Source organism: Melopsittacus undulatus, chromosome Z (assembly GCF_012275295.1).
Source record: "Melopsittacus undulatus isolate bMelUnd1 chromosome Z, bMelUnd1.mat.Z, whole genome shotgun sequence".
Taxonomy (NCBI): Eukaryota; Metazoa; Chordata; class Aves; order Psittaciformes; family Psittaculidae; genus Melopsittacus; species Melopsittacus undulatus.
Genome location: NC_047557.1, coordinates 18,870,190 through 18,895,976, shown reverse-complemented (window position 1 = coordinate 18,895,976; position 25,787 = coordinate 18,870,190). Strand labels below are relative to the sequence as shown.

Here is a 25,787-nt window from a genome sequence, read left to right as displayed (position 1 = left end):
CTGTACCCCGCACCTCCCTCTTTCCCCTCGCTGCCGCGGAGGCAGCAGCGCTGCCGCCCCTCTCCCGCAGGAATCTGGTCACTGCCGCCCCCCGGGGAAGTTGCAGAGGAGAGGGAGCTGCTGCCGCTTACCCACTGATACCTGGAGCTCCCTCTGATCTCTGCTGTCCTTACTGTGTCTTCCCTGACCCCTTCCCTAGGCTATAAACTGGTGGTGGCAAATCCTGTGCTGTGAGGGAAAGTAGGGGTCTGCAGGGTGTGTGTGCCAGCCCGGGGGTCGAGGGCTGCCCTGCAGCGTCCAGCATCACGGGAAGCGCGCTTCCCCCCGTGCCCCGCAGCGGCGGCGCGCTGCGGCAGAGAGGAGGAGGTGGCTTTCTTTGAGGCCTTGGTTGCCTGCGGTCCCGGTGATGCTCTGGGCTGAGGCTGAGAGTGAAGCGGGGGTGTACGGCAGAACGCGATGTTTGTCTGTGTGCAGCGGTGAGGGGCACGAGCAGGGGCAGGAGAGACGCCATGGTGATGGCCTTGTGCTGAGCACACCGCTGCAGGACGGCAGCGGCTTATCTTGGCTGCCCCAAGTAATGCGTCGTGGTCTGTCAGTTTGCATTAGCTCTCTTCTTTCAGGTAATGACGCGCTGTAACGAGTACTGATGTTTGTAGTCGATCAGTAGAGAGAAAGTTTTATTTTCTAAGAGCTGTGACTCCTTGGACCTCTGGCTATTGAGAGCTTGGACAGTGTCTTCAGTATCTGTAGATGTACTTCTTGGTTAATCTTAGGAAGTGTTAGCTTTGGATGCTTGCTTCCTAACCGAATGAGAATAGTACTTAAGTCATAATGCTAAGTACCTTCTTGTCATTCTCACTGGGTCGTGTTCAGTCAGACAGAGGTCTCTAGCATCCGTAGGAGCATAGTGAGCAGCACTTAATCTTGATAGGTGCTTCATAAAGCAATGGTAGCTAAATGGCTTGAAAGAACAAAATTACAGGGAATGATGCATTGCTCTGAAAAAATGTTACGTGGGAGAGAGCCTCTGGGGAATCATAGTGGATCTGCCTAGTCCAGTAGGAGCAATCTTTATTCAAATCAGTTTTACAAAGCTATGCTGTTGCAAGGCTTAAACATCCGCACTGTCTTTATGTCCAGTGAAGCAGTTTTGTCTGTACTGGTAATTGTCATTACCAAATCTTTAAGCAAAAGTTTTGCACTGTGCATATACTTCATACTGAAGCTACTGGCATATCCTGACTAATCTTGAGTAATCAAGGAAAACAAAATATATTAAGTCTATAGGAGGCATATGACATGAGGATTATTTAGCTAAAAGAATGAGAGTTTCCCCCTGCTCCTGCCCCAGGTTACCACCTGGGGGTATATTCTTCACCTTGCCCTGCAATGTAGTATCACTGCACACACCTTCCCCTGCCTCCATGTAGCATTTCTATCACAGATGCCCTAGTCTGATGCCTCAGTGTGCTGGAGGGTTGACAGACTTTTTATTTTCCCTTGGGCCTGTTTCCTTCCTCCTAGTAGGGAAAAAAAACCAATATAGACAGTGCATAACATTGAAGTCTCTTGGCATCTGCAACTTTTAAACTCATCAAGTTACAGGTTTCAGTGAAACTTTAGCTGTGACAAAAATATGCTAGATGTAGGAATGGCAAAGATAATGCCTAGAGCACCAAATTCCCTTCCCCTTCTCCCTGGCTCCCATGTGATTGAGGCAGGCCCATAGAAGAACATAGGTCTTAAGCCTGTGGGTCTAAAGCAGGAATCTGTTGTAATTTTTTTTACTGTAAGCTCCTGTCGATTGTGTGCTTCTATTCTAATTCTCACTTTCTCCTTGCCCTTCCTCCACCCTGTGCACAGTCTGCTCAAGTGACTGAGGTAACTGCCCAGATAAAGTGGCTTGCAGGTATTAATAACCTGATACCTGGTATCGTCACTAAAGAGATATGGAACCTCCAAGGAAAAACTTGTTTAACTGTATCATAGTGGAAGTTTAATATTGTGAAGGCCAACTTCAGTTGAGGTCTGAACTCTCAATGTTGGTGTTGTAGCCTCTTCTAACACAAAAAGGGCTACCAGTTGCATAGTCACGATCCTCAGGGTAACTCTTATTGTCACTTGATACAGAGCTTGTGCTTTTTTCCCTGTTATCCCTTCCTCATAGTAAGTGAAGATGGGGAAAAAAAATTATTTTAATTGCCTTCACAGTGTTGGCCAGGAAAAACCCTAAGGTTAGCACTTCAAGTTACAGTGACCTGGCTTATCCCTAAGTTCACCGCAGTGGAAGTGGATTACTCTGACTGTGTATGTCTGTGACTTACTCACTCCTGTTTGAGTCAAATCATTCTTTGTGCAGGTACAACTCTCCCAACACAAGTTTTCCAAAGGGAAGGAAAGGAGAAAGAGCTTTATTGTGATTATTTTTTTTTTTCCTTCTTGTCAGACCTTTCATTAAACCCATTTAATTCACAAGTGCCCAAGATGGAGCAGAAGTAAGAGACCAAGAAAGAGCAGGCAGCACAGGAGGGAGCAACATCTCCCCTTTAAGATGGGACTGAAGTCTAAGGTTGCTCTTAATTGGCCTTAAGGACCCCCATCCACCTTTCTACCCTGTGAGAGAGATAGGATTTAGGGAAAGCAGTCTTTGCTGCCCTGAGTGTAAATAAAAACTCTCTGTCTTACTAGGATGAGAATTCCTTCTTTCTAAATGATACTAGTGTTTCAGCATTAAACTAGCTTCATATTCTGTAAAATGAGAATCTATAAGAAAAGTTGCAGATTTCTTCAGTAGCTGCCCTAGAATAGTGCAACGAGGTTGTATCTGCATTCTGCTGATCTGCAGTGCTAAGGGTGTGTGTGCTGCATGTCCGTATGCAGCTCTGCAGTGCAGGCAACAGCTCCCTTCCTCTCTGTGGGCTGGTAGACAGTGGTTGATTTCTTCCATTGCTGGAAAGCATGACTGCCCTGTACTGCAGAGTTTCCTTCTCCTGCATATTTCTGTTACTTGCCTCTTTCTGGTTTTATGATAGAGTGACATTTTGTGTAGATGGAATGATATTTCTAGGCAACAAGAAAACCATTTTTTCTCTGACACTAAGACTTGTTTCTTATGGTTTGTTATACTTTTGATTTGTCATGCAAAAAATAACATCTTATTCTAATAACTTAATTACTTAGCTTGTGAGTGATTTCTTCATTAGGCTTTATATATATTCTCTGCCACTCTTAATATGTCCATTGTTTGACTGCAAATCAGGCACCTTCTTCATTAAGGCAGGTAAACAACACGTAAAGAAGTGGAAAAACTGCCAAACACATTTACCTTTAGACCACACTCAAAGACCAAGTCAGATTAAAGTAGTTCTGCAGAGGTGACTGCAGCAATAAGGAGAACATTCTCTATGACATGAGACTCTAGGAGAACTCTCATCTGGTCTGTGCTTGTTACAGTTCATGTCTTAACTTCAGTGCAGGGATGCAGTACAACAGAAACTGTTTTATTTAGTCTCTTGCCTAACTATACAATCACTGACAAGCCATTTAAAGTAATTAGGGAGTGTACTTGTCAATGTGTGATTGCTGGTGTAATGTAAGAATATGTACAACCAAAGACTAGAAAAATTGATGTCTTCTAAAGAATTTAGCTCCTCACTGTTCTAATCCACTCTTCTGCAATATGTTGGAAACAGTAAAGAGCTGCTTAACTAGATTTACATCCATTTTATATCTAGTTATTTTTGGTGGGTAGATGTGTGGGGATTTTTTTTCCCTCTCCTCTCCTCTGTTCCACCCTGTACTGGGTCAAGAAGCCAGTTGGAAACTTCCCTACTGCCCAGCTGTTCTTTAGCAGTGGGACTGTGCGCCTTGGGTGTTGAAGCACCTTGAGCTGCAAGCAGTAGCTATGCAAAAAAGCAGGATGTTGGTAGGTGGCTGTTCTAGTCCTCCAAACAGAAGGAATACGTGAACTAAACCGAGAAGCACTAAATACTTGTCACTTTTTAATGGTTACTATTTAACATATACTGCATGGAAAGTTGTGTTACACACATATGCTGAACAGCAGATTCCTGTGTATAGGGCAGGTAAGTTTGCTTTTGCAGTATGTGGTGTGGAAAGCTGAGGTGACTGGACCACTGCACACCCTGTACAATGTCTGCTCTAGGTGCCATTCTTCCCTTCTGGCAGTGTACACTCACTGAAGGCGCCTGTCTCCGTGACAATTAAGGTGTTGCTGTTAGGCAGGGAAGGCCTCCTTGTATGTGGGTTAGTGCTTCCTGATTGTCCTAGTTCAAATAAAACCACCTCCCTGACTGCTTGTGACTCACTGACATGTGTCACCATCTTTATTTTCCATGTCATGTGGATGCTGAATCTTTATTCTAGTGGTTAAATACATCATTAAGCTGTAACAGGTTAATATGAAAGAGCAACTTGTTTTCAAATGACACTGTCCAGCAGGTACCATGAGATGATACTTGTGAAGTTGACTCTCAGTTCATTGGAAACATGATTGTCATCTAAACCAGGGAAAGTCTTCCCTTTCCTGCTGTGGTTTCTTAAACTTCTGAGACCAAGTACTCTAGTTGTAGTAGTTGTGGCACTGTGCCTTGTTACTGTTCTGGCAACAGTTAGTTCTTGTTTGCCCCCACATAAGGAAAAATACACTATCCTTAGACTTTCTCCATCTTGCTAGGAAGCCTACTGAAAAGCTGCAGGTTAGAACTCGGCTAGTGAACACTATTTGAAGTCAGCAATCTGATTCTTTCTCTTCCAAGTGTTGTTCTTGCAGTGTATCTTATAGTCTAGCTAACTCTTGCCTCAGGGAAGTTCTTGCACTTCATTTTTATAGCAGTAGGTAAATCCTAATTCACCTTCCAGTGTCTTCCCAAATTATCTTTAATTTGGCACTATGCTCTTGGCATAATACAAGAAGATGCTTGTCAGCAGTGAGGTTCCTTACCAGCTGCTTGAGTCCTGATGGCCTTTTAACCTTAAACAGAAAGCTATTGCAGTGTGCTTATCTAAAGGTGATGACCTTTGCTCAAAGGGAGTGGAAGGGGCTTCTGACACTTTCAACAGAAAATAAAGTGTCTCACTACAGCTACATTATACAGTAGCTCACCTCTCATAGTTGAAGAGGTCCTGCCTCAATTTTGTAGCTGCTTGGATGCTTGCTGAACCTGTGATTAGCTGATTGAGTACACTGACCTGTTTTTTAAAGAGTTGGATAGTGTGAACTCACACTGACTAAAAGCAGCTTGGTCTGAAAACCACACTATGAGAGCCCTGGTGGGAGGAGGAGTTGACTACTGGTTGTGTCCTACTGCATAATTTTATGTAGGAGCATTGTTACACTGATCAGACACTGATGACAGGGTAAAGCTGTGATAGTCCTCTATCTGTGACTGCTGGAGCATCAGAATTAGGTAGCATGAAGACGTTGGCTTAACTCTGGAAGGTGTACAGTTATGAGAGATAGCTTGTTCTGCAGCCTTCCCTTGCAGGACTTTATCCCCAGCAATGGGTAATGCTCTTTTCAGAATGACTTCAGGAGAGTTAGAATGAACTCACCTTTCAGGATGGGGAGGAGAAAAGAGAAAAGCAAGTGAGAAACAGAGTTAACAGCGGACTTTATTGGCAAGTTATACCACCCACAGAAGTAGGACCTTGAAATAAGTTAGATTCGTTGGTGATGCACTTGATTATTGCTGTATCTGCTCAGGAGTAGTGGTGCCAGGGATTGATTCCTTTCCCTGTTCTGCAATGGAAGCTCCTCCTTAGGGTTTAATCAGGTAAAATGGTTGACTGAAGACAACTGAAAAATCCACAAACACTAGACATGCAGGTAATAGATGACTAGCAAGTGACTAATCAGCCCAGTTTAAAGACAAAAAACAAAGAAAACCATTTTAACCTATCCAGAAGAAGCAAGATTTCCTTAAGATACTTTCTTAGACTGTTTGTAGGAATAGTAGAGTTGCTACCACATCAGGAAATACTGTTCAGTTCAGCTGCAGCAAAATACCTCTCAGTCCACTTGTGAGTAGACCTACAAACAATTTTCCAGCCAGAGTGGTGTAGTCCTGCAGTTTAAAAACTGTAAGGAAACTGCTGCTTCTATTAAGGGTCTTTTGCTCATCTTTTATCAGCTGCTAATGATCTGACCCCCTTTCTGGAAAGAGCTTCCCAAGTTATGAGACTTATTTCAAAGGCACTGAACTAAAAGCTCTCTGTTGATAAACTTGCATTGTATCTTTCCAACTACTTTTTCCAGATTCTCTGGTACAAGAATCTGTCTTAGCACAGTTGGGTTCCACTTTTAAAATCAAGACTGCTTGTTCATATAGAAATGAAAAATAGACCCAAATAAGCTTTTTAGCAGAATATGATACACGAAAATAATGTTCAAACTGGTGCTCTTATCAAATACTCTTTCTGTTGCCACACTTATTTACAGAATTTGAAATGATCAGTACGGGAGGCATTATTCGGCTGGTCTTGCTATGTTACAGACTTCCCCGATTCATCTTTAAAAGGCTGTAACCAAGAAGCAGTCTGACTCAGAAGTGTGTTAAGGTTTTACTTGTATGTCAACAGCTTTATTTGTATTGTGTTTCAATATTTTTATTTGTACATCTTTTATTTGTAGTTTAATAGTTTTATTTGTATTGTACTTCAACACAGTTTTGGCATCTGTGTTCATGTGGCATCTTGCTATGTGGCAACAGGAAAATAAAACTTTTTATTTAAAATTATAAAAGGCAAGTATGTCAGGTCAGGGCAGGTGTCTTGGGATGGCTGTAAATCCTGATTCTACTGTATGGAACTGAAGGGGTAAGCAGGAGCCATATGAATACATCCTTCTTTCTCTGATGCTCCTTATGAAACACTGAATATTGCTAAGCTTGGCCTAGATTTTAGTGTCTCCTTCTCCCCTTCATCTCTTACAGCTAATTGTGTAGCTTTCAGAGAGACCACATGAGGGTTACTCAGTCTCATAAAGTGGTTTTGAGCAGTTAGCTAGCTATCCCTGGTTTAGAAGAAGGGTTACACGTTTTAGTAATAGGATCCCTTTTCTACGCAAGGAGGAAGCTGTACCAAACAGGAGTTCTGCTCATTTTTTGCCTTAAGTTTAGAAGCAATTATGTATTAAATTCAGCACCTTGGGTAACTTAACTTCTCTTGGAATAATTTTTCCCCTCAAAGTAATTTCAGTGCATTTTTGTCCCTTTAACTTTATTCTGTTATTGCAGATCTGCAGATTACTGTAAACCTGTTTTGACCGTGTCACTGAAACTTAACAGTAGGTGCAGTATTCTTTGAAACTGGAGTATGGGAATGATAAGTAACATACATGTATCTAAGCTTATATTCCTTATTTTAAGGTATCTGAGGGGCAGTAGATTATCCTTACCTTAAGCTGAAGAGGCTGGTTTGAAAGCTAGTGGTGGAGAGACCCAAGAGAATAAATTTCTGGTTAAAATGATGGGACCTTCTGATGTGCAGCATGCTAATGGGGAACATATATGGCCCTTAAGGGGCCATGAGGGCATTTAATGCTGAGATACAGAGGGGAGGCAGTGAGATCAAGCCTTGCAAATAGCTCCATCCAGTCAGGAGCTCTACCCCATTAAATTCCAAAAATCATCATATTGGTCAGTGTCTTTTCTTGATGTTTCTTACGAGTTCTGTAGCTTTTTACTGACTAAAAGAAACTAAAGTTTTCTTTTTGTAACTTTTTAACTTTTTTTAACAGTTTTTAACTGTTTTGATATGTGAGTCTATGCTGCAGTACTAGTATTCACTTAAAATACTCAAAACCAGTATGGTAGCTGTGTCTAATGCTAATGCAGATCTTGGGAATGGAAGCAAGATCACTATTCCTGTTGCAAACTCAGCCTCTTGTTACTATTCCCGTATCTGCCTGAATCGTAAGACTCCTATTCTCAACACAGGAAATGAAATCTCTAATTCATATATAGAAACTTGGATTGCAAATCTGATACTGTTAATGTCTACTGAAACTGGAAAATGACACCTGCACTTATTATGTGAGTACTGGAAGACTTTTTATACTGTGGTATTATTAATTTTACTCAAGTATTAAGAGCACGGTTGTATAAATATTTTTTACGAATTCTGGTTAAATTAACTTCTCAGAAAGTCTTCTGAATTGTTACCAAATGATTGCTCTGATAGGTCTAAAATATATAGGGTGTTCTAATTTTTTCTTTTAAAATTCTATATAGATTTAGCTTAATAAAGGGCTTATGTTTTCAAAATATACTGTTAGACACTACAAACTTCAGTGTACAGTGAAAAATTGCGTAAAAATACTCAAACATGCAGCAATGTGTACTGTATGAAGACATTCTGGTGATTGACAAAGTAGACAATCTTATGGAAATTCTGAGTCCCTTTGTAACATTGCCATTGTAAGACCTGGCTTTGGTAAAGACTGTTTAAATGAAATACTGTTATGCTTGTAAGGCTCATTGGAAAAAAGCATTTGCACTCCTAATAACTGATAGTCCATTGCCTTTCTAGAGGCTGAGAGGTATTTCAGGTTAGGGTGTGTAGCTGTATGTGAAATGCTCTGAAAGCCTCTTGCTGTGCCCTCCCACAAAACAAAGATTAAAATGGAAAAATAATTAAATTTTCTGGAGTTTAAAAGAGCACTAGTCTTAAATGCCATTTGGAGTTGGTATTACCTGCAGTAAAAAAATAGAAATAAAATAAACCCCTCCCTGCCATGCCAGCAGCTGACCTTGATAGTTCCGTTTATTTTGCTGTGTAGTTTTCCCTGTCGGTAAGCCCAGTGCTTTAGCTTGATTGTTTGTAGATCATCTTGGTCTTTGGGGGTGTGTATATGGTTTTGTATCTGTGGGCTTTTTAATTCTCTAGACAATACAGTCAAAGCTTTTATCAGTGACTGCAGTACTGAGCACATAATGTGAGCTGTGATTAAATATTTAATTTTCCCTCACCAGGAAGGGTTACAGTAGAAGTCAGTCTCACTTGCTCTAGCAGCAGCCAGTTGGACTCTTACCCATGCTACGACCAGCATTGCTCTCCCTTTCCACCCTCCTGTCCTCCTAGTGTATTTTATCTGTTAGTTTGTGGATCTTAAATCCTTGTCAGGTCTGTCAGCAATGAGGACAGCTGGCCCCTGGCTCACTGCATGGACTGGTGATGAGTTCCAGGAAGCTGTGGATGGGCTGGTCTAACTTGAGCCTTCTCAGTCCCCTGAGCACACCAGAGTTCTGGGCACAGCCTTTGCTTGTGACCTGCCACTGGCTTGATTAAGCCATATACTGTAATCTGTGTGACTAAAAAGCAGGCTAGGATATATTGCTGACTTGCCTCTCTGCAATTTTTGTTCTGTATTTGTATTTCTGTACTTGCTCAGAGGAGAGACAACTGCATGGTTTTTAGATTAACAGGTATTTAGTGCTTCTAAATGTGTTTTTTTAAATTAAAACGTGGATATGAAAGAGAATACATGTCTAGGAATATTTTTAAACAAGTGTTGTGACCTATTCTAATGGATTGGTAATGTAGGTAACTGAACTAGTGTTCTCATGTAGTACTGAACTGTTGAATACGAGGGAACTAGAATATGAGGGGTGAGAGGTGAGAGATCATCAGGGGAGAGCAGGAGCAGCTCTGAGGGGTGGCCATGATGGGTAGGGGTAGCACCTATATAGTGTGGGGCCACTAAGAGGGGGCACATGAGGTGTGGCTGTGACTGGAGATCATGAGGGGCAGACATGAAGGGAGATCATTTTGCCCTTAGTGACATGGTTTAGTGGTGGGCTTGAAAGTCCTTTGGTAATGTGTGGGCTCGATGATTTTAAAGGTCTTTTCTAACCTAGTTGGTTCTATGATCCTATGGTGTAGTTCTCTTTTAGTAAATAACTGGACTAAAAATTGCACTCTTCAGTGCTAATATTGGTGCAGCTCGGAGGAAGGTTTCCTTTGCTTCCTGCCTCCACCACCTTTACCTCAACCAAAAGTGTAAGGTATGATGAGGGAGTTTAGTGAGGTATCCTCAGCTAGCCCACAGTGCTGACCAGGCTTCTTGCTAGCCAAATCATTGATCAGAAAACAAAAATGTAAGTAGTGTGCAATTGCAAGTAGAATATAGTAACAGATTAGAATGTAGTTAATGCTGTTAAATACATATATCCTGTTTACTGAAGCCTAGCACAGCTTCTGGTGTTAACACAACAATCAGTGTGCTGATATTAGAAATACTTCGCATTCCTTCGTGTTGAAAAGTAAGATAAAGTTCTTTTAAAGTGGCTGTGAGGTGAACTGTGGGCTATCTGCTCATCTCAGCTACTGAAAATACATAGTGTATTGATTTTTCTCTTGTATGGCACTCACTTCTAGGTGTCAAAAGTCTAAATACTTCTTTTTTTTTTTTTAAATCTCTTCCTCTTTGTAGCTTTCTGGGTTTCCAGAACTTTGTGTCTAAAGGGATTGATTCCTTCTCTTGACTGCTCGTGGGGGAAAAAAAAAGAAATTCGGCACATCTGCTTTTTTACAAAGAACAATCTTTTCTATAGATGCTCCTGAAGTCTCTCCGGTGGCATGAGAGTGACCTTTTCCAGTTTCTTTAAATCTCTTGCTTGCTTCCTTACCTCAGACTGTATGTTGCAAAATGATCAGAAAAGCAAACATGGTTGTCTTGGCTGAAAACAAAACAAAAATACATGTATAAGACTGGGGGAACTTAAATTCTGTGCTGCCCTCAGTGGTAGTTGCCAGCTGTATAGGTTCAGCTCAGAATGATAGTATTTGTCTCTGTGTGGGGTTATTTACAGTAGCTCTCTCTAGTAAGAATGTAAGCTATGAGAAGTACCTTTTCCTTGGATGAGCAGCCTTAACTGGATAGCTGTTCTGTTTTGAGCCTGTCATTTGTGGTGTCCTAGGGGGGTTATTTCACTAATACAGCCAGAATTCCTACTTTTCAGGATAAATGTATAGAAACATAAAAGTCTTCCCAGTCTTATGTTAAGTTAGTAGTTTCTTACTATAGCACTTACTTGTGAGTTCACTTCAGCATAAGGAGAAAATTGGTTAATAACCAAGCTAGAATATTCTCATTTGCTATAGACTGCCTTAAGAGTAATTGTTTTCTCCTAGTTCTAAATATTCATTTGTTTAAATGAGAAGACCTTCCCGACGAAGACTGAAGCCTTATGTGTCTTGGGGAACTTGAAACACCAATGCAGCACTAGTTTTTAAGATTGCACAGAGCCTCAAACTAAGATTTTGTTGCTTCTGCAGATAAGGAGGGCATCTGGGTTAATTAAAGGATGTTTACATAGAATACAGTGCATTCCTTTGAACTGCTTGAAACCGTGGAGGGGAAAGCAGCACTGCCAGGAAAAAATGTGGCAAGGTGTTTAAACTGATCTGAGAGCATGGCTAGTCTGTCCTTGTTCTTCCTTCTTCAACATCATTGGCTACATGTTCCTTTTCTGACCCTTCACCAACAGTCAGCATACTTCCCCAGATGAGCAAGTGCTCATGAAAAACTGTTGTGTGGGCATAGGATCTTTCTTTTTTGGACAGGATGGTGTGAAAAGTTAGTGCTCCTTGCAGGGGAGGGGATGCCAGTAGAAGGCCAGAGGTGAAAGAAGAGCTTGTCTTGAGTTGCTCTTGAGCATATAGACAGGTTTTGTGACTACCACACTTGGTTCTGAGCCAGATTGTACAATATACCTGATATGTCCAGAAACTTCAAGAGTCCCTTACCTTTCAAGTATAAAACTTAGAGACCTATCTAAACCTGGGTCCACAGACTTGATTAGGAAAATGTTCCTAAATTTTAAGTAGAACACAGTATTTTCAGACCCTGAAGCTGCCTCATGTTGAACTGCATTCTCTGCTGGTCTTAAGTATTTATGGCAACTGCTTGCCGTGTTTAAAAACAGATAAACTCAGCTATAAATGCTGGGATTCTGTTGGTTTGGTTTTGTGTTTTGTTTTTTGTTTTTCCCCTTGTTTAGGGAAATATATCCCCAAAATATTCTGTGCAGCTTGCTGACCAAACCAAATGGACACCTTGGTATCAGAATCCAATTCCTTATACCTCTAAATTTGAGCACCTAACTCTAAAGCTACAGATTTGATAAATGCCACGAATTGAAAGAATAGTGCAGTGTTACACACATTGGGAAAAGATCATAGTTTGATATCCAGCACTTTCATTTCTAGGAGAAAATTATGTAACTTTAATGACTTTTCTTTGATTGCATCTTAAAATTATTTAAAATATAACATTAAAGAATACCCCTCTCTAAAATAAAGCAGATTTTTTTCTTTTTCCCATTAAACTGTTGTCTTTTTTAAAAATAAGACTTCCCACCCACCCCACCCGTCTTCCCTTGGGTATTGTTTTCCTTGACATTCCCTTTGTGTGGGTGGAGAGCCATTCTCACAGTGACTTCCTCCCTAGTCTCTGAGCCTGGACTTCCCTCCCTTCCTTACAAGCTTTTGTATTGTGCTGTGTTGTCCAGCCAGATGTGATTAAATGAGTTCCCTGAAGTATTGATATTACCATGAGTTATCCATAGGTTTTCAATGGAAACCACACTACAACTGGCTTGAACATAAAGATTAGTGCTGGAAACTCGTTGTGAACTCAGCATAGCCCAATTTAGGTATTTTGGTTAGTTTAACTTAATTCTGTTCAAATGTATGTTGTCTTGTTCTTATAGCCAAGAACTTCCTGCTTTTTCTTCTACGCAAACACTGTTCAGTAATTCAAATATCTGTCTTGCCTCTCTCCTCTCCCTGCCCATCCTATGCACGTTTATTCTTGTTAGTATATATGAAACCTTTTCACCTTCTTTACATAGGTAAAGGCTTCAAATATCCACAGTCTTTTTTCCTATTAAATTTTGTTACTACTGCTGTAGCTTTCAGGGTTAGCTCTGGTCTGTTTGCATGAGCATTACAGAAGTGTCTCTTGGATAGGCCAATTTCCGAGTACTTAAGTGATCAGGTTATTTTGTTTGTATATTTAAAGGGGAGAGAAACCAGATCACAGGAGTGCCATCTGTTTCTTGCTGCCATCTTGGAAAACAGCCCAGAACCAGCTGGTCACTAGTTTATCATAGAATCATAGAATAGTTAGGATTGGAAAGGACCTCAAGATCATCTAGTTCCAACCCCCCTGCCATGGGCAGGGACACCTCACACTAAACCATGGCACCCAAAGCTTCATCCAACCTGGTCTTGAACACCGCCAGGGATGGAGCATTCACAACCTCCCTGGGCAACCCATTCCAGTACCTCACCACCCTAACAGTAAAGAATTTCTTTCTTATATCCAGTCTAAACCTCTGCTGTTTAAGTTTCAACCCGTTACCCCTTGTCCTGTCACTACAGTCCCTAATGAATAGTCCCTCTCCAGCATCCCTGTAGGCCCCCTTCAGATACTGGAAGGCTGCTATGAGGTCTCCACGCAGCCTTCTCTTCTCCAGGCTGAACAGCTCCAACTTTCTCAGCCTGTCTTCATATGGGAGGTGCTCCAGTCCCCTGATCATCCTCGTGGCCCCCCTGTGGACATGTTCTGTTCTAACAGTACCATGTCCTTTCTATGTTGAGGACTCCAGAACTATGAGATCAACTAGACAACTTTTAACAGAAAATAGAGAAACTCTAATTCTGAGTCCAAAGCATGGGGCACTTCAAGGAGAACATTTTTTTTCTTGAGCTGAAGTTCGTGTTTTAGAGGATATGAAAAACAACTGATGCATTCTGATCCTTCAAGGTATAAAGTTACCTGGACCAGAAGAGCACCCTTAGAGTTTACTGTTGGTACTGGTGAGGTAAAATGAAGAGGAGGTACATCTTGAAGAGTACAAGGCATGAAAGTTGATCTACAAGATTGCCTTTTAGCCTGTAATCTTTCAGTAGATCTTGGTCAGCCTTTCCTCCAGTTTGTAGAAGTTAATGAAACGGAATATTTATGCATTCCTCAGAGGTTCACTGTACAGTCTGCCTGCTTAAAGGTCATAGAGATGCTTGGCACCTGTGATGGCAGTACTAGCTGGTTATGTACATTAGTGTGTTTTAGTTGTTTTTTTCCCCTGTTGTGGTGAAGTCTTTAGCACCCTTCAATTACAATGTACTAAGGGTTGTCCTCTCTCCCTGTAAAATGTGCAGTAGTAAAAATGCTACTAGTTGTTTAGGGTAGGTTAACAGTTAACTAAACACCATCTTGATCTTCTACTTCAGTGCTGGAAAGCAGTGCATTGTTTAGTTTGCACTGGGAATTCTAACAGTAATGTAAAAAAATGGAAATGGGCAGTGAGTGTAAGATGCGTAATCACCTTCCAATTTCTTGTATTATTTTACTGTGAAATATAAAATGAACTTTGCATTCAGTTCAGTGAAACTGTCCTCTGTGCTGCTTTTCCGCTTCCGCCTTCCCCTGTCTTAACCTGGTTACAGAGTGAGTAATTCTCTCCTGCTTGCAGTTACACAACAAAAAACTCCCGTTTGTTTTGCTTGTAGGTTTAAAATATTTACTGTTCTTTTTCTTCTTGATGTACACTCATGTAATAGCTCTCTTCCAATTCCTAAAGAAATCTTCATTGAAAATAAAAACCAATTGCATGACCCATGACCTGTGAGACCAGCAGGTGGAGGTAAATGATTCTCCCCCTCTATCGGCTCTTGTGAGCCCTCACCTGCAGCACTTTGTTCAGCTCTGGGGTCACCAACAGAAAGAAGGGTGTGGACCGGCTTGAGCAAGTCCAGAGGAGGCCACAAAGATGATCAGAGGGCTGGAGCACCTCTCCTATGGAGACAGGCTGAGAGAGCTGGGCTTGTTCAGCCTAGAGAAGAGGGCTCCAGGGAGATCTTGTATCAGTCTTCCAAAAGAAATCTGGACAGGGGCTTTTTACAAGGACATGTAGTGACAAGACAAGGGGGAATGGCTTTAAGTGGAAAGAAGAATTTTTCCCTGTGAGCTTGGTGAGCTGCTGGCACAAGTTGCCCAGAGAAGCTGTGGCTACCCATCCCTGGCAGTATTCAAGGCCAGGTTGGATGGGGCTTTGAGCAATCTAATCTAATGGAAGGTGTCCCTGCCCATGGCAAGGGGTTGAAACAGATGAGCTTTAAGGTCCCCTCCAACTCAAACCATTCTATATTTCAGCTGCTGGTGAAAGTGAAATAGCCCATCCTAATGAAATTAAACTCAGAAACAAAATCAAACAACCTCAATCTTTTGTGAAAACTGAGTAATAGTGGTTAGAAAATAAAACGTTGATCTGGAAAGCTGAAAATATAATTAAACGAAACAGCAAGATGCTTGGGTATTGAGTTTTAGCAGCTTTTCTGGGAATACAGGTATTTATGTCTGCAAGCTGCTGCTTGAATTAACCACAAGGATGTAATACTTCTGCAAGTGAAAATCTGGTGACCTGTTCGAGAAGATAGGATTCTATCAAATAAGTAATGGCTTTGCCACTCCATCATCCTAATGCTGGGTATGCAATAGAAGAAATAAAAAAAACCAGGAAACATGGACTTTGACTTGTTAGTGGCATCTTGCCATGTCCCTGAGTGGAGCTAAAAATTGGCTCCAGACATGTGTCCTTTGATCTGAGTGAACTTTCAAGTTCTTTGGTGTGGCCCCTTTCATATGTGAAGGGCTGCAGTTCTGTTTTGGCTGTTTCTGCCATCTGCATTCTGTCAAGTTCTTTTTTTCCTCAATCATTAAAGCAGAGGAAGGAGAGCAACCTTTGAGATGCAGTTGATTTGAAGGTGTCGTCCTACTTCATGGAAAACTTTGTGCTTAAAGTTGAACAAGCCTAATGCTGTTTGTGTTCTTGTTCTGTTTTATCTCTACAGGATGGTGAGCATCTGCTGAAGTGCTTTGTTGCATCAGCATCCCTAGTTGTTAAGGCTCAGTGTGGACAGTCCTTGGGAGTTCATGTGTTTTGTGGAAAAATTTCATCTTTGCTCCATAGGAGGCTGTAAATTCCAGCCCGATTGCCTTCTGTGACCATAGCAATTTTCTTGGAAGAGGGACTAGGAGCTGGGGTGTTACCAAACTCATACACAGTTTCAGTATGTACTTCATGAGCTTTTGCACTGCAAGTTAGCAGCCCAAAGAGGAGGCCAGGATTTATCCCTTTGTTCCTACAGTTTCACCCTTGATGCCTTCTCTTTTAATGAAGGATACAGGAATAAGCTTATTTAATACCCTTTTAAGTGACTATGCTGATAGTTGTCTTAACAAGTGTCACCAGAGATCAAAGGAATTTCTCTTGTGTGAACTTCTTTGAAATGTTTTTTTTTTGTTTCCAGTACAGCAGCTTGTATCATGTCTTTTCTGCTTCAGTAATTGCACTTACCATCTAACCTGCATATAGAGTGCCTATATGTGGAATTGCATATGGCATGGACTTTGGGGAAAAAAAAAGTTGTTTGCCCTTTTTTACTTTGTTTTAGACCAAAACACAGTGTTGCCTAACTTATCCATTGCCTAACTGTTGAACTATTCATGCTCAAGGGACCAAATGACAAAACTTTTGTTTCCTGGGGTCATTGCTTCTGCAAATGTCTATTCCCTAGCTGATTCTTCTTGTCAGAAATAAGTCAGACCTGAATGTGGTTGTTGGAGGTCTCCATGGCTTTGTTGTTCTGATTACCGGTATAGTGTAAGCGAATTTGTAAGAGAGGGAATAGGTAATATGTCACAAAGTCTAAGTTCAGAGAGCTGTAGTTTGCATTTGTACTCAAATCTCAGTTTCCTTGTTAATAACTTGGTGATTTTTCACTCATTTTCCGAAGTGTTCAAAAGCTGTGTAAATGCAACTCTTAAGTGTTAATCTTGTTACTTTGAGATGCAGTCCTTTTAATATGTCCATATTTTCCATAGTTGTGTCTGTAGTTCTCTTGTTCCCCTTACTTGCATGAAGCCTAATTGCATGAAATCTCTTTTATAACTACAGCAAAATCTGTATTTTCATGGTGGTTTCTGTAAGCACCAACCAGGTTATAGTGTGTAGAACAAGGCCAGTTTTTTAAGACACAAACTCATGTTGTCTGGTGATGGCAAAGGGAAGGGCACAAAAGGCAGCCTGCCCTCAGCTATTCAGTCATGTAGGTGGCAGATGCTTTTCTTAAGGATAATTTTGATTCAGTGTGTGGCAACTCACCTTGTTCATAAAAAGGCTTTGAACTCTACACTCTGATAACTTCTGTATCTGATGGGCAGCCTCAGTCCTTCTAGAAGAGGTAAATTTCTATAAACAGGATTTGGTAAGTGTGTGCACTGCATGATACTTAGAAAATCTGATTTCTGCATGCTTTGTAGCTTCCTCCATGCATGTTTAAAAATTGGTTTGTTTTTTTTTTTTAACCACGTGTATTTCTTGTTTTTGTTTTTTTTTGTTTTCCTTCCCCCAACAGCTGGCTTGCCCCTTGGTGTTCTAAACTTGGCCAAAATAAAACCGTATCAAAGAGGCTTTTTCTGTAATGATGACAGCATCAAGTATCCGTTCCATGACAGTACCATCACATCCACTGTCCTCTACACAGTGGGGTTCACCCTGCCCATTTTCTCTGTAAGTAGCTAATACATAGGTAGCTTTTGGTGATGGGAATAAAATGTATGCTTTCTAAGAGTTCAGCGCTGCAACTGCAAGTTGAAGACATTCTATAGAGGCTACATTCTATATATGTGTAGTCATTCGCATGTGAAAGGTGCCACTGTTACTTTCTGTTTTCACAGAAGATTTGGAGCTAATCTCTTAACAGCTAGTATCACTAATAGCATTTGTTTTACCAGAAGGAAAAATGAGGATTTAAATTTTATAAGCTAGTCTTAAGCTTTTGTCATCGGAGGAAAAAAATACTACAGGCTTCTAAAATGCTGTGGAATAAGTAGATTGATGTTCAGAACAGGTTAGTCTGAGAACTTAAACACTTGTGATGTTTAAAACTTCAACTGCAGTGGAACAAGCAGAACTAGTGGCTGTTGTCAGTACATATTTTCTACAGAAATAAGTCTTAATTTGGACTGAGTGGGTTTTCTTAAGTTTTGATTTTTTTTTAAAGTGATGACTCTTTAAACCCTTCAAACAGTGAGGCTGCAAATCTAGTTGCTTCTAGAAAAGAGACTGTGTTTTCAAGATCACGTGATTTTTTACGAAGAGCAGTTTGTCAGGTTTTTTTCTAACAATATTTTTAGCCTGACTGTATTCCAGTTTTTAGGAAGGTATGAGCAGGTATAGGGAAACCAAAATTCAACTGTTCAAAATAGGCTTGAATGTGAAACTAGATGTTTCTGCCTGCAGTGGTTGACCAAACCATACTGGGAGATGGTCATGATCTCTAGGTTTCTAGTAAATGTATGTGCTAAATTAATCAGTAAGAAACATACATTAAATTGGATTAAGGATGGAAGTAGTAATTTAAAAAAGAGGAAATGGAAATCTGTGGAACCTTTACATCTTTTACATGTTCATTTTCCCCTTAAATGATTATTTATTAAAGCTTGTCTTTGTCCTGTGCAGTAAATATAAGGTAGATGTAACAGTTACCTCTAATGTTATCATTAGTAGAGTTTTTCTGTTAAGGAAAAGAGTCTGAAGTTTTTTCATTTTAACATATACTGACATAAATCTTCAGCACAACTTCAAGAAAACATCTTCTGCAGTAGGATGCATGTGTTCCTTAGTTGATACATGCACAGGTGAACTAACAAGTACAGTTCTGCAGTTTTGTACTTCTAAAGAGGCATTTCAGTTTTTTCGCTTCCTTTTTTAAATATGGAGAAGTTGTGGGAGTGCTTTTTTTTTTTCCTTTTGGCTTTAAAGTAGTAGAGAAACATCTGACTTCCAGCTAATTTACCATACCTTCCAGAGTCAATATCCTCAGCAGGGACACAGATGGCTCATGAAAACTTCTCGGGCAGTAACACTAATTATCCCACATCTATTAAAAATGTTCTCTTGACATGACACTTTTCTGAAGGGAACAGGCTTTTCAATGAATGAATTGATGGTGAAAATTTGGTCTAAGAGTTGATAACTTGCACTTCATGCAACCTTTTCTTCCCTAATCAAAAACTACTTTGAACAGGATACTTGTTCTAAAGTAGGACTTGTACCTCAGCTTTATATCACATCACAAAATAGAAAGGACGATTCATGGTGGAAAGCTAAGGGAAGCAAAAGGAATCATATCAGCAACTTGGAGGGGGGAAAAAAATGAATGGCTAATTTAGTAGAGTGGTTATAGCCGTCACCTTAGCATTCAACAATATGCAGGTATTGCTGATCCAGTTATTTAGTCCTTAGTTCCTAAAGCCTTAGGAAGTATAAAATGTAATGCTTGAAATAATATTATGTGTATGCCCCTTGCTGCGCTAACAGCTTGTTTTCAGAAGGCAGTAAGAAATGGCCTGAATGTCTTGCTGTATAGTAATAGAAGGTCTTACCTGGCTCAGCTGTTGAGGTAGGCCCATAGTGGAATATAAAACTACTTCAAAGGGAAGAAAAAAAGAAAAACAATAAAGCAACCCAAAATGAAACCAAACATCAAAACCTGCAGTAATGAGTAAGGCATAGATATTTAATTGTTAAGAAATTGCTTTGTGCATAAAAGAAACAAGGCTGACTGTCTTAAGAGCATTTTATGAAGATTTACAAGATGTATTAGTAAGTCTCTTCTTAGTATCAGTGAGGATCTTCTTAAAAATATAAATAAAAGAATGTTCCTAGAATTGACAGTTCCATTTATAGGTCTGAACTCTTTCTGTTCCCGTTGCCACCTTTTATCAGGAAATGTCTGTGTAAAAAATCTCATGTTTATTCTTTTCCAAGTACCATTTCATAATGCCACTTCATACTCTCCAATTTTCCAATTTGTTTTCTGTGTCTGGTTAAGAAACACAATTTTTGTACTGTAATTTTTTGAGACTTGGGGTCAAACAAGCCTTGGTAGTGCTCTGGAAAAATGAATATCTTTAGATGTTTAGGCTAGGCTGGTGTCTGGAGAAGCACATGTCCATGATGATTGACATTTGAAGAATCCCAGAAGATCTTTCCAATAATTCAACATTTCCAGATCTTTTTTAGAGATGTTTAGGAAGTAATTTTGAATAGTCTGATAGTCTAAAAGCCATAACTAGTTAGGGGCAGTGTATGTGTATTGCAACTCTAGGGATATTTTTAAACTAACCTCTCAGAAGATGTACTTGGTCTGGCATTTCTGGTCTTTACCTGTCTGCGTAAGATCAGGTCTTCCAATTATAAATGACAAATCAATGTCAGTGTCTTCCTGTTACGATGACATCCAAGTGTACCTATTTGCCTGTGTTCTATTCTGTTGGTCTTTCCTGGTGACTTCACCTCCAAATCAGTTTTCCTCAGTCATCTTACTTCTTCCAATCAGTGCCTTCACTGATGCTCATACAGCTTCCCTTAGATTTAAGGGTAGGTGTGACTGGGAGAAGAAGCACAAAACAAAGGAGATCTCTCTGAAGCATCCTTCTCACCAAAGGAGCAAACTGAGCAACTTGGGAGTTGCTGAGTTTCATCTGCTCCTGGTTCTAGGTTCTGAGCAGGTTTTTTTTTGTAGTTTCCTGCCAAAGCTTTTCCTGGCTACCCTTTTTGGGAGCTGAAGAGACACAACCCACTGGTGAGCTTCTGTATGATGAGCCGATTCGCGAGGGGACAAGAGTTCAGTTCTACTAACTTGGCTGAAGTGCCGCACTGAGTTTCTGAGAAACAAAGCAGTTTACCAAAAATGCTGCTGGTAAAACAGGCAGTGTAACCCCAATTAGGTTATGTTCCTTATAGGGGGAGCGTTCAGTAGTAAACAGAGTTTACATCCAAAAGATACTTGTCAGGTAATGTTGTCTTCTACCTCGAAGAACAAAACCAAAGCATTCTTAGTTTGGGTTTGCGAACACTTCAGTATCATAATGCTTTCCCCAAAGGGTACTATGTAGCTTTTGCTCATGTTCCAGCTTTAACATATTAGGCATTAGGCTTAATGTTTTCACAAATGTCTACTTCCACCATGTGTATCAATGTTCAGACTGTAATTTTTCCTTGCTGTAGATTAGCACAGTTGTACCTAGGAGGCAGTTACTGATCTCTGGCAAAAGAAACTAATCTTTTATGCTCTGTTTGTAAAAGGGATAAACTTTTGCATGGAAACTTACTGAAAGCACCTTTTTAATTAACAACATAAACACCAGGCTAGTTTATATGTTTCTTGAGGGACAAGTTTATCTACTGTGGCAGAAACTGATAAAATAGGGGACTGTAAGAAAACACTCAAGACTATGCTATTGGCAGATGTGCACTTTGTTTGCAGCAGTGTCAAAGCTTTATGCCCCACTGATGGCTTTGCAGTTAATTGAAATTAATTCTGCTGTTTGATACTAGAGTGAACTTTAACTTTCAGGTTATGTATTAATAATTTTGTAATGCTCTGACCAAGACTTTACCTTTTGCCTGGTAAACTTTTAGAAAGGAGTAATGTTTTATCTTCATGTGGTTTTTTGTATGTTTTAATTTCATGGTACAGTAAATCTTTTGTGGCAATGCTGTGGAACTTCATAATCTGGCATGAGTTTTGCTGGATGCTGACTGTTCATCTGGTAATCTTACAGATCTGTATCACCTCTGAACTTGATCTTACCCTGAAAAATAAGCTGCTAATTTGTGTTAGTTCAAACTCTGTTTAAAGCCAACACAGTAATAACAGCACGCTTACGTTATGTGAAGTGTTAATGTGCAAAGTGATGTGTTTTGGTCAAATTGATCAATAAGTCCTTTGTGCAGTCAGGGCTGTGGGGGACAGGCTGAGAAATGGCAATTGCTGCATCCAGCTTTGGCCTCACTTTTGCCCCATCCATGATGAGGGTGTTCTGGTGTGCTCAGTTTGGATCTGAGGAGCACCAGTATAGTTTGGAATATGTACACATCACTCCTCCAGTGATTTGCAGTTCATTTCGAATAAATCACTTGCAGGGAGTTGCTAAGTCTATGGCCTTGATGCTGTACTTTTCTCAATCCTTCAACTACCTTCAGGAGGATGGCATACTCAGGCTGAAGGTAGAATTAAAGAAAACAAATAAAAAAACAACCCTCAGTATTTGGATCTGTACATTCAAATGATTACTTAACCGAAATACCAAGAAACTAAATAATTGTGAGATTAGATGGAGGCTCCTTAAATGTATAAATAATTAATTGAAATGTGAGAAGTGGACAGAAGGAGTATATGCTCCTTGGTTTTCACAATGGAGGGAGGAAGGTACCAAGTAGCATTCTCCAGGAGTCTTCTCTTTTCGGTGTAGTTATAAATGCCCTAGAGAAGAGTGTGTGCAGGGAGGCAGTAAGCAGGCTACTTGGCAGTAAATACAAAAGAGAGCAACCTGGCTGATGAAGTGGATAAATGTCAAGTGATTTCCTTCCTGAGGAAAGTGGAGAGGACCACTCAAGGGTGGCATATAATGTGATTTTTCCTTCTTGTCACCAGAGTGGTCATGATCAGCTTTTAGTTCTGTGGCAAGATTAGAAACTTGGAAAGAAATAGGCATGTGTTATACAGGATGTTTATGGAAGTCTAACCCTTTAGGTTCTGTAAAGCAGACTTTTGGATGAATGTGCCATGACTTTAAAGTATTTAGTCTTATCAGTTGAACTACATGTGTTTCTACCTCTTGTATTCCAACTGAAAGACTGTTTTGGAGGCCTGTGTTAACTCCTTCAGTATGTATATCTTTATTGCCAGCTATCTTTGTAGCTCCTTACTTCTGTCTCTAAATTGGAGTGTCATCAATTTGATAGGTGGACCACTCGGTGGATAAAGAACTGGCTGGGTGGTCGCACTCAAAGAGTTGTGGTCAACGGTTCAATGTCCGGCTGGAGACCAGTAATGAGAGGTGTCCCTCAGGGATCAGTGTTGGGACCGGTCTTGTTTCATATTTTTGTCGCTGACATGGACAATGGAATTGAGTGTGCCCTCAGCAAGTTTGCCAATGACACCAAGCTGTGTGGTTCGGTTGATACGCTAGAGGGAAGGAATGCCATCCAGAGGGGCCTTGACACACCTGTGAGGTGGGCTGATGCCAACCTCATGAAGTTTAACCATGCCAAGTGCAAGGTCCTACACCTGGGTGGGAGCAATCCCAGGCACAGCTACAGGTTGGGCAAAAAGGAAATTCATGGTAGTCCTGCGGAGAAGGACTTGGGGGTGTTAGTCAATGAGAAAATGAACATGAGCCAGCTTCAGTGTGTGCTTACAGCCCAGAAAGCCAACTGTATCCTGGGCTGCATCAGGAGGAGCGTGACCAGCAGGTCAAAGGAGGTGATCCTGCCCCTCTGCTCTCGTGAGACCTCACTTGGAGTATTGTGTGCAGTTCTGGTGTCCTCAACATAAAAAGGACATGGTACTATTAGAACAAGGCCAGAGGAGGGCCACGAGGATGATCAGGGGACTGGAACACCTCCCATATGAAGACAGGCTGAGAAAGTTGGAGCTGTTCAGCCTGGAGAAGAGAAGGCTGCGTGGAGACCTCATAGCAGCCTTCCAGTATCTGAAGGAGGCCTACAGGGATGCTGGGAAGGAACTATTCATTAGGGACTGTAGTGACAGGACAAGGGGTAACGGGTTGAAACTTAAACAGCAGAGGTTTAGACTGGATATAAGGAAGAAATTCTTTACTGTTAGGGTGGTGAGGTACTGGAATGGGTTGCCCAGGAAGGTTGTGAATGCTCCGTCTGTGGCAGTGTTCAAGACCAGGTTGGATGAAGCCTTGGGTGATATGGTTTAGTGTGAGGTGTCCCTGCCCATGGCAGGGGGTTGGAACTAGATGATCTTGAGGTCCTTTCCAGTCCTAACTATTCTATGATTCTATGATTCTATGAATCAGCATTGCTCTTTTCCTTGATATCTACTGCCTATGCAATTAGTTGATTTATAGCCCTTGCATTCTGTTGAACTATGCAAAATCCAACCTTTCTAGCTCTGAGATAATATGGAATGTACCTTAGCAGTCTGTCTCTGTCTACATTCAAGACAGATAATTTAGAATTAAACATGTTTGCAGATTCTGACTAAATACTATTTGAGAAGAAATTCTTGTCAGATGGCTTAAAGTGTTGATGCTTTCAGAAAGACTGGTCACACTATTATATTGATACATAACAACCACAGGAAGCAGACATGATTTTCCCTCATATTTTGAACTGACAAGCTCCCAGCTCATCCAGATTGTTTAACCTCCAAGTGTGTTACTCCAGACTCAGTACTGCACAAATCTATCTGCTCTTGCTTCAGTCTTTAGGAGCAGTTTTGCAGGCAGAACTGGCTGATCTTGATTTTCCACAGTATCAAAGAATTGACAGCTCTGTCAGCAGTACATCTAGTAGTTATTCATTAATGATGCTGTCATATGAACTGTGTAACACCAGACTGGCTTTATCCTTGAGATTACCCTACTGGTAACCTCTTCCCAACCCTATAGTTCCTCTTCACATACCTGTTTGTCATCTTCCCTTTAGCTGATTTCTTCACTGTGTTACAATTGACTCGGAAGACAAATTATACATCACGGAGGCTTTTTGGTATTCTCATATGGGAATTATTCAGTAGAGAGCCTTTAATGACCCTCAGCCATCTTTACTCCTTACTTTAAATGAGTATTTAAACTCCCCAGTTTCTTGTACTTTCATGTAAAACTTGAGCTCAACTGATTTTTCAGATTTTCTGTTTTAATGGGACAAACTCTGCCCTTAGAAATTGTAGCATGGTTTTGGGGGAAAAAGGGATATTTGGAGGAAAAAGCAGGACCTTTCTTCTGATTTTCTGTGGCAACATGTAACTGTGGCAGACAAGTAGCAATATTGCTTTTCCCAGTGATCTGCTCTTGAATCTTTGCTACTTTTTTTTGAGAAACTACTGTAGACTTCTATATGGATAAATCTTCTGCAAAGCATACCACCTCCTGAAGTACTAGTAAAATTTGTTCTTCAGTTGTATCTGGGAAGATAAAGACCTTGACACTAAAGATAGTCTGAAGACAGATACCCTTTGGTGTATTCAGTGGTATCCAGTCCTCCTGATATTTCATACTCAGAAATCAGTACTGTGATGCAAAAACATATTCCTGTCTTGTGAAATGAAATTAAGATATCTCTGAGGGTGAAAGCGTAACATGTCAATAAACTATAGGTAAAGCCTTCTGTTGTACTTGCTCTGGTAAGAGGTTTTTCCCTTTCATCACTTGCCAACAGTTCTGCTTGCTTGTCCTGCTTGTACTCATGAAAAAGTCAAACTTGGTTGTTTTTTTTTAGCCTGTCTCTGCATTATCTTTGAGGGAGACATGCACTGCAGAAAGTACTTAAGCTATATATTTGAAATACCTGATTTTATTTTAGAATTCTTTCGTGAGATTTTGAATTAGTTTGGGTGGTTTTTTTTTTTTTGGATGGCTGGGTTTTTTTTTTTTTGTTTGTTAAAAAAATAAACAACATAGAAAACTAGGCTTTGCTGATTCATTTAAAACAGAACAAACCCCGTATATATTGGAAGAAGTATTTCTTAACGGCTTTACTTGCCAGAAACAGTAGGAGTTGCTGCCCCTCTGGTTTACCTTCTACTTCTGTCCCACCTCCCACCATCTAATAGTGAAACCAATTTATGTGTGTTTAAAAGAAGTAAATTTAAACCTGCTTATGGAGTGTGTTCTGAGGGAAGTAGGTATTGACATTGGAGAGTACTTTAACCAA

General features: G+C 40.5%; 1 protein-coding gene across 2 annotated transcripts in view; it reads left to right on the top strand.

Moving 5' to 3' along the window:
• The window catches only part of PLPP1 (phospholipid phosphatase 1), a 60,217-nt gene that overhangs the window by 319 nt on the left and 34,111 nt on the right, over nucleotides 1-25,787 (top strand). Inside the window, exon 2 of one of the 2 annotated variants that reach the window (XM_034073191.1) lies at nucleotides 17,446-17,600. The exons of the other annotated variant lie outside the window; for it this stretch is intronic. Within the exon in view, the coding sequence (XP_033929082.1) occupies nucleotides 17,446-17,600 (155 nt within the window). The remainder of the gene's footprint in view (nucleotides 1-17,445; nucleotides 17,601-25,787) is intronic. 2 annotated transcript variants of the gene reach the window in all.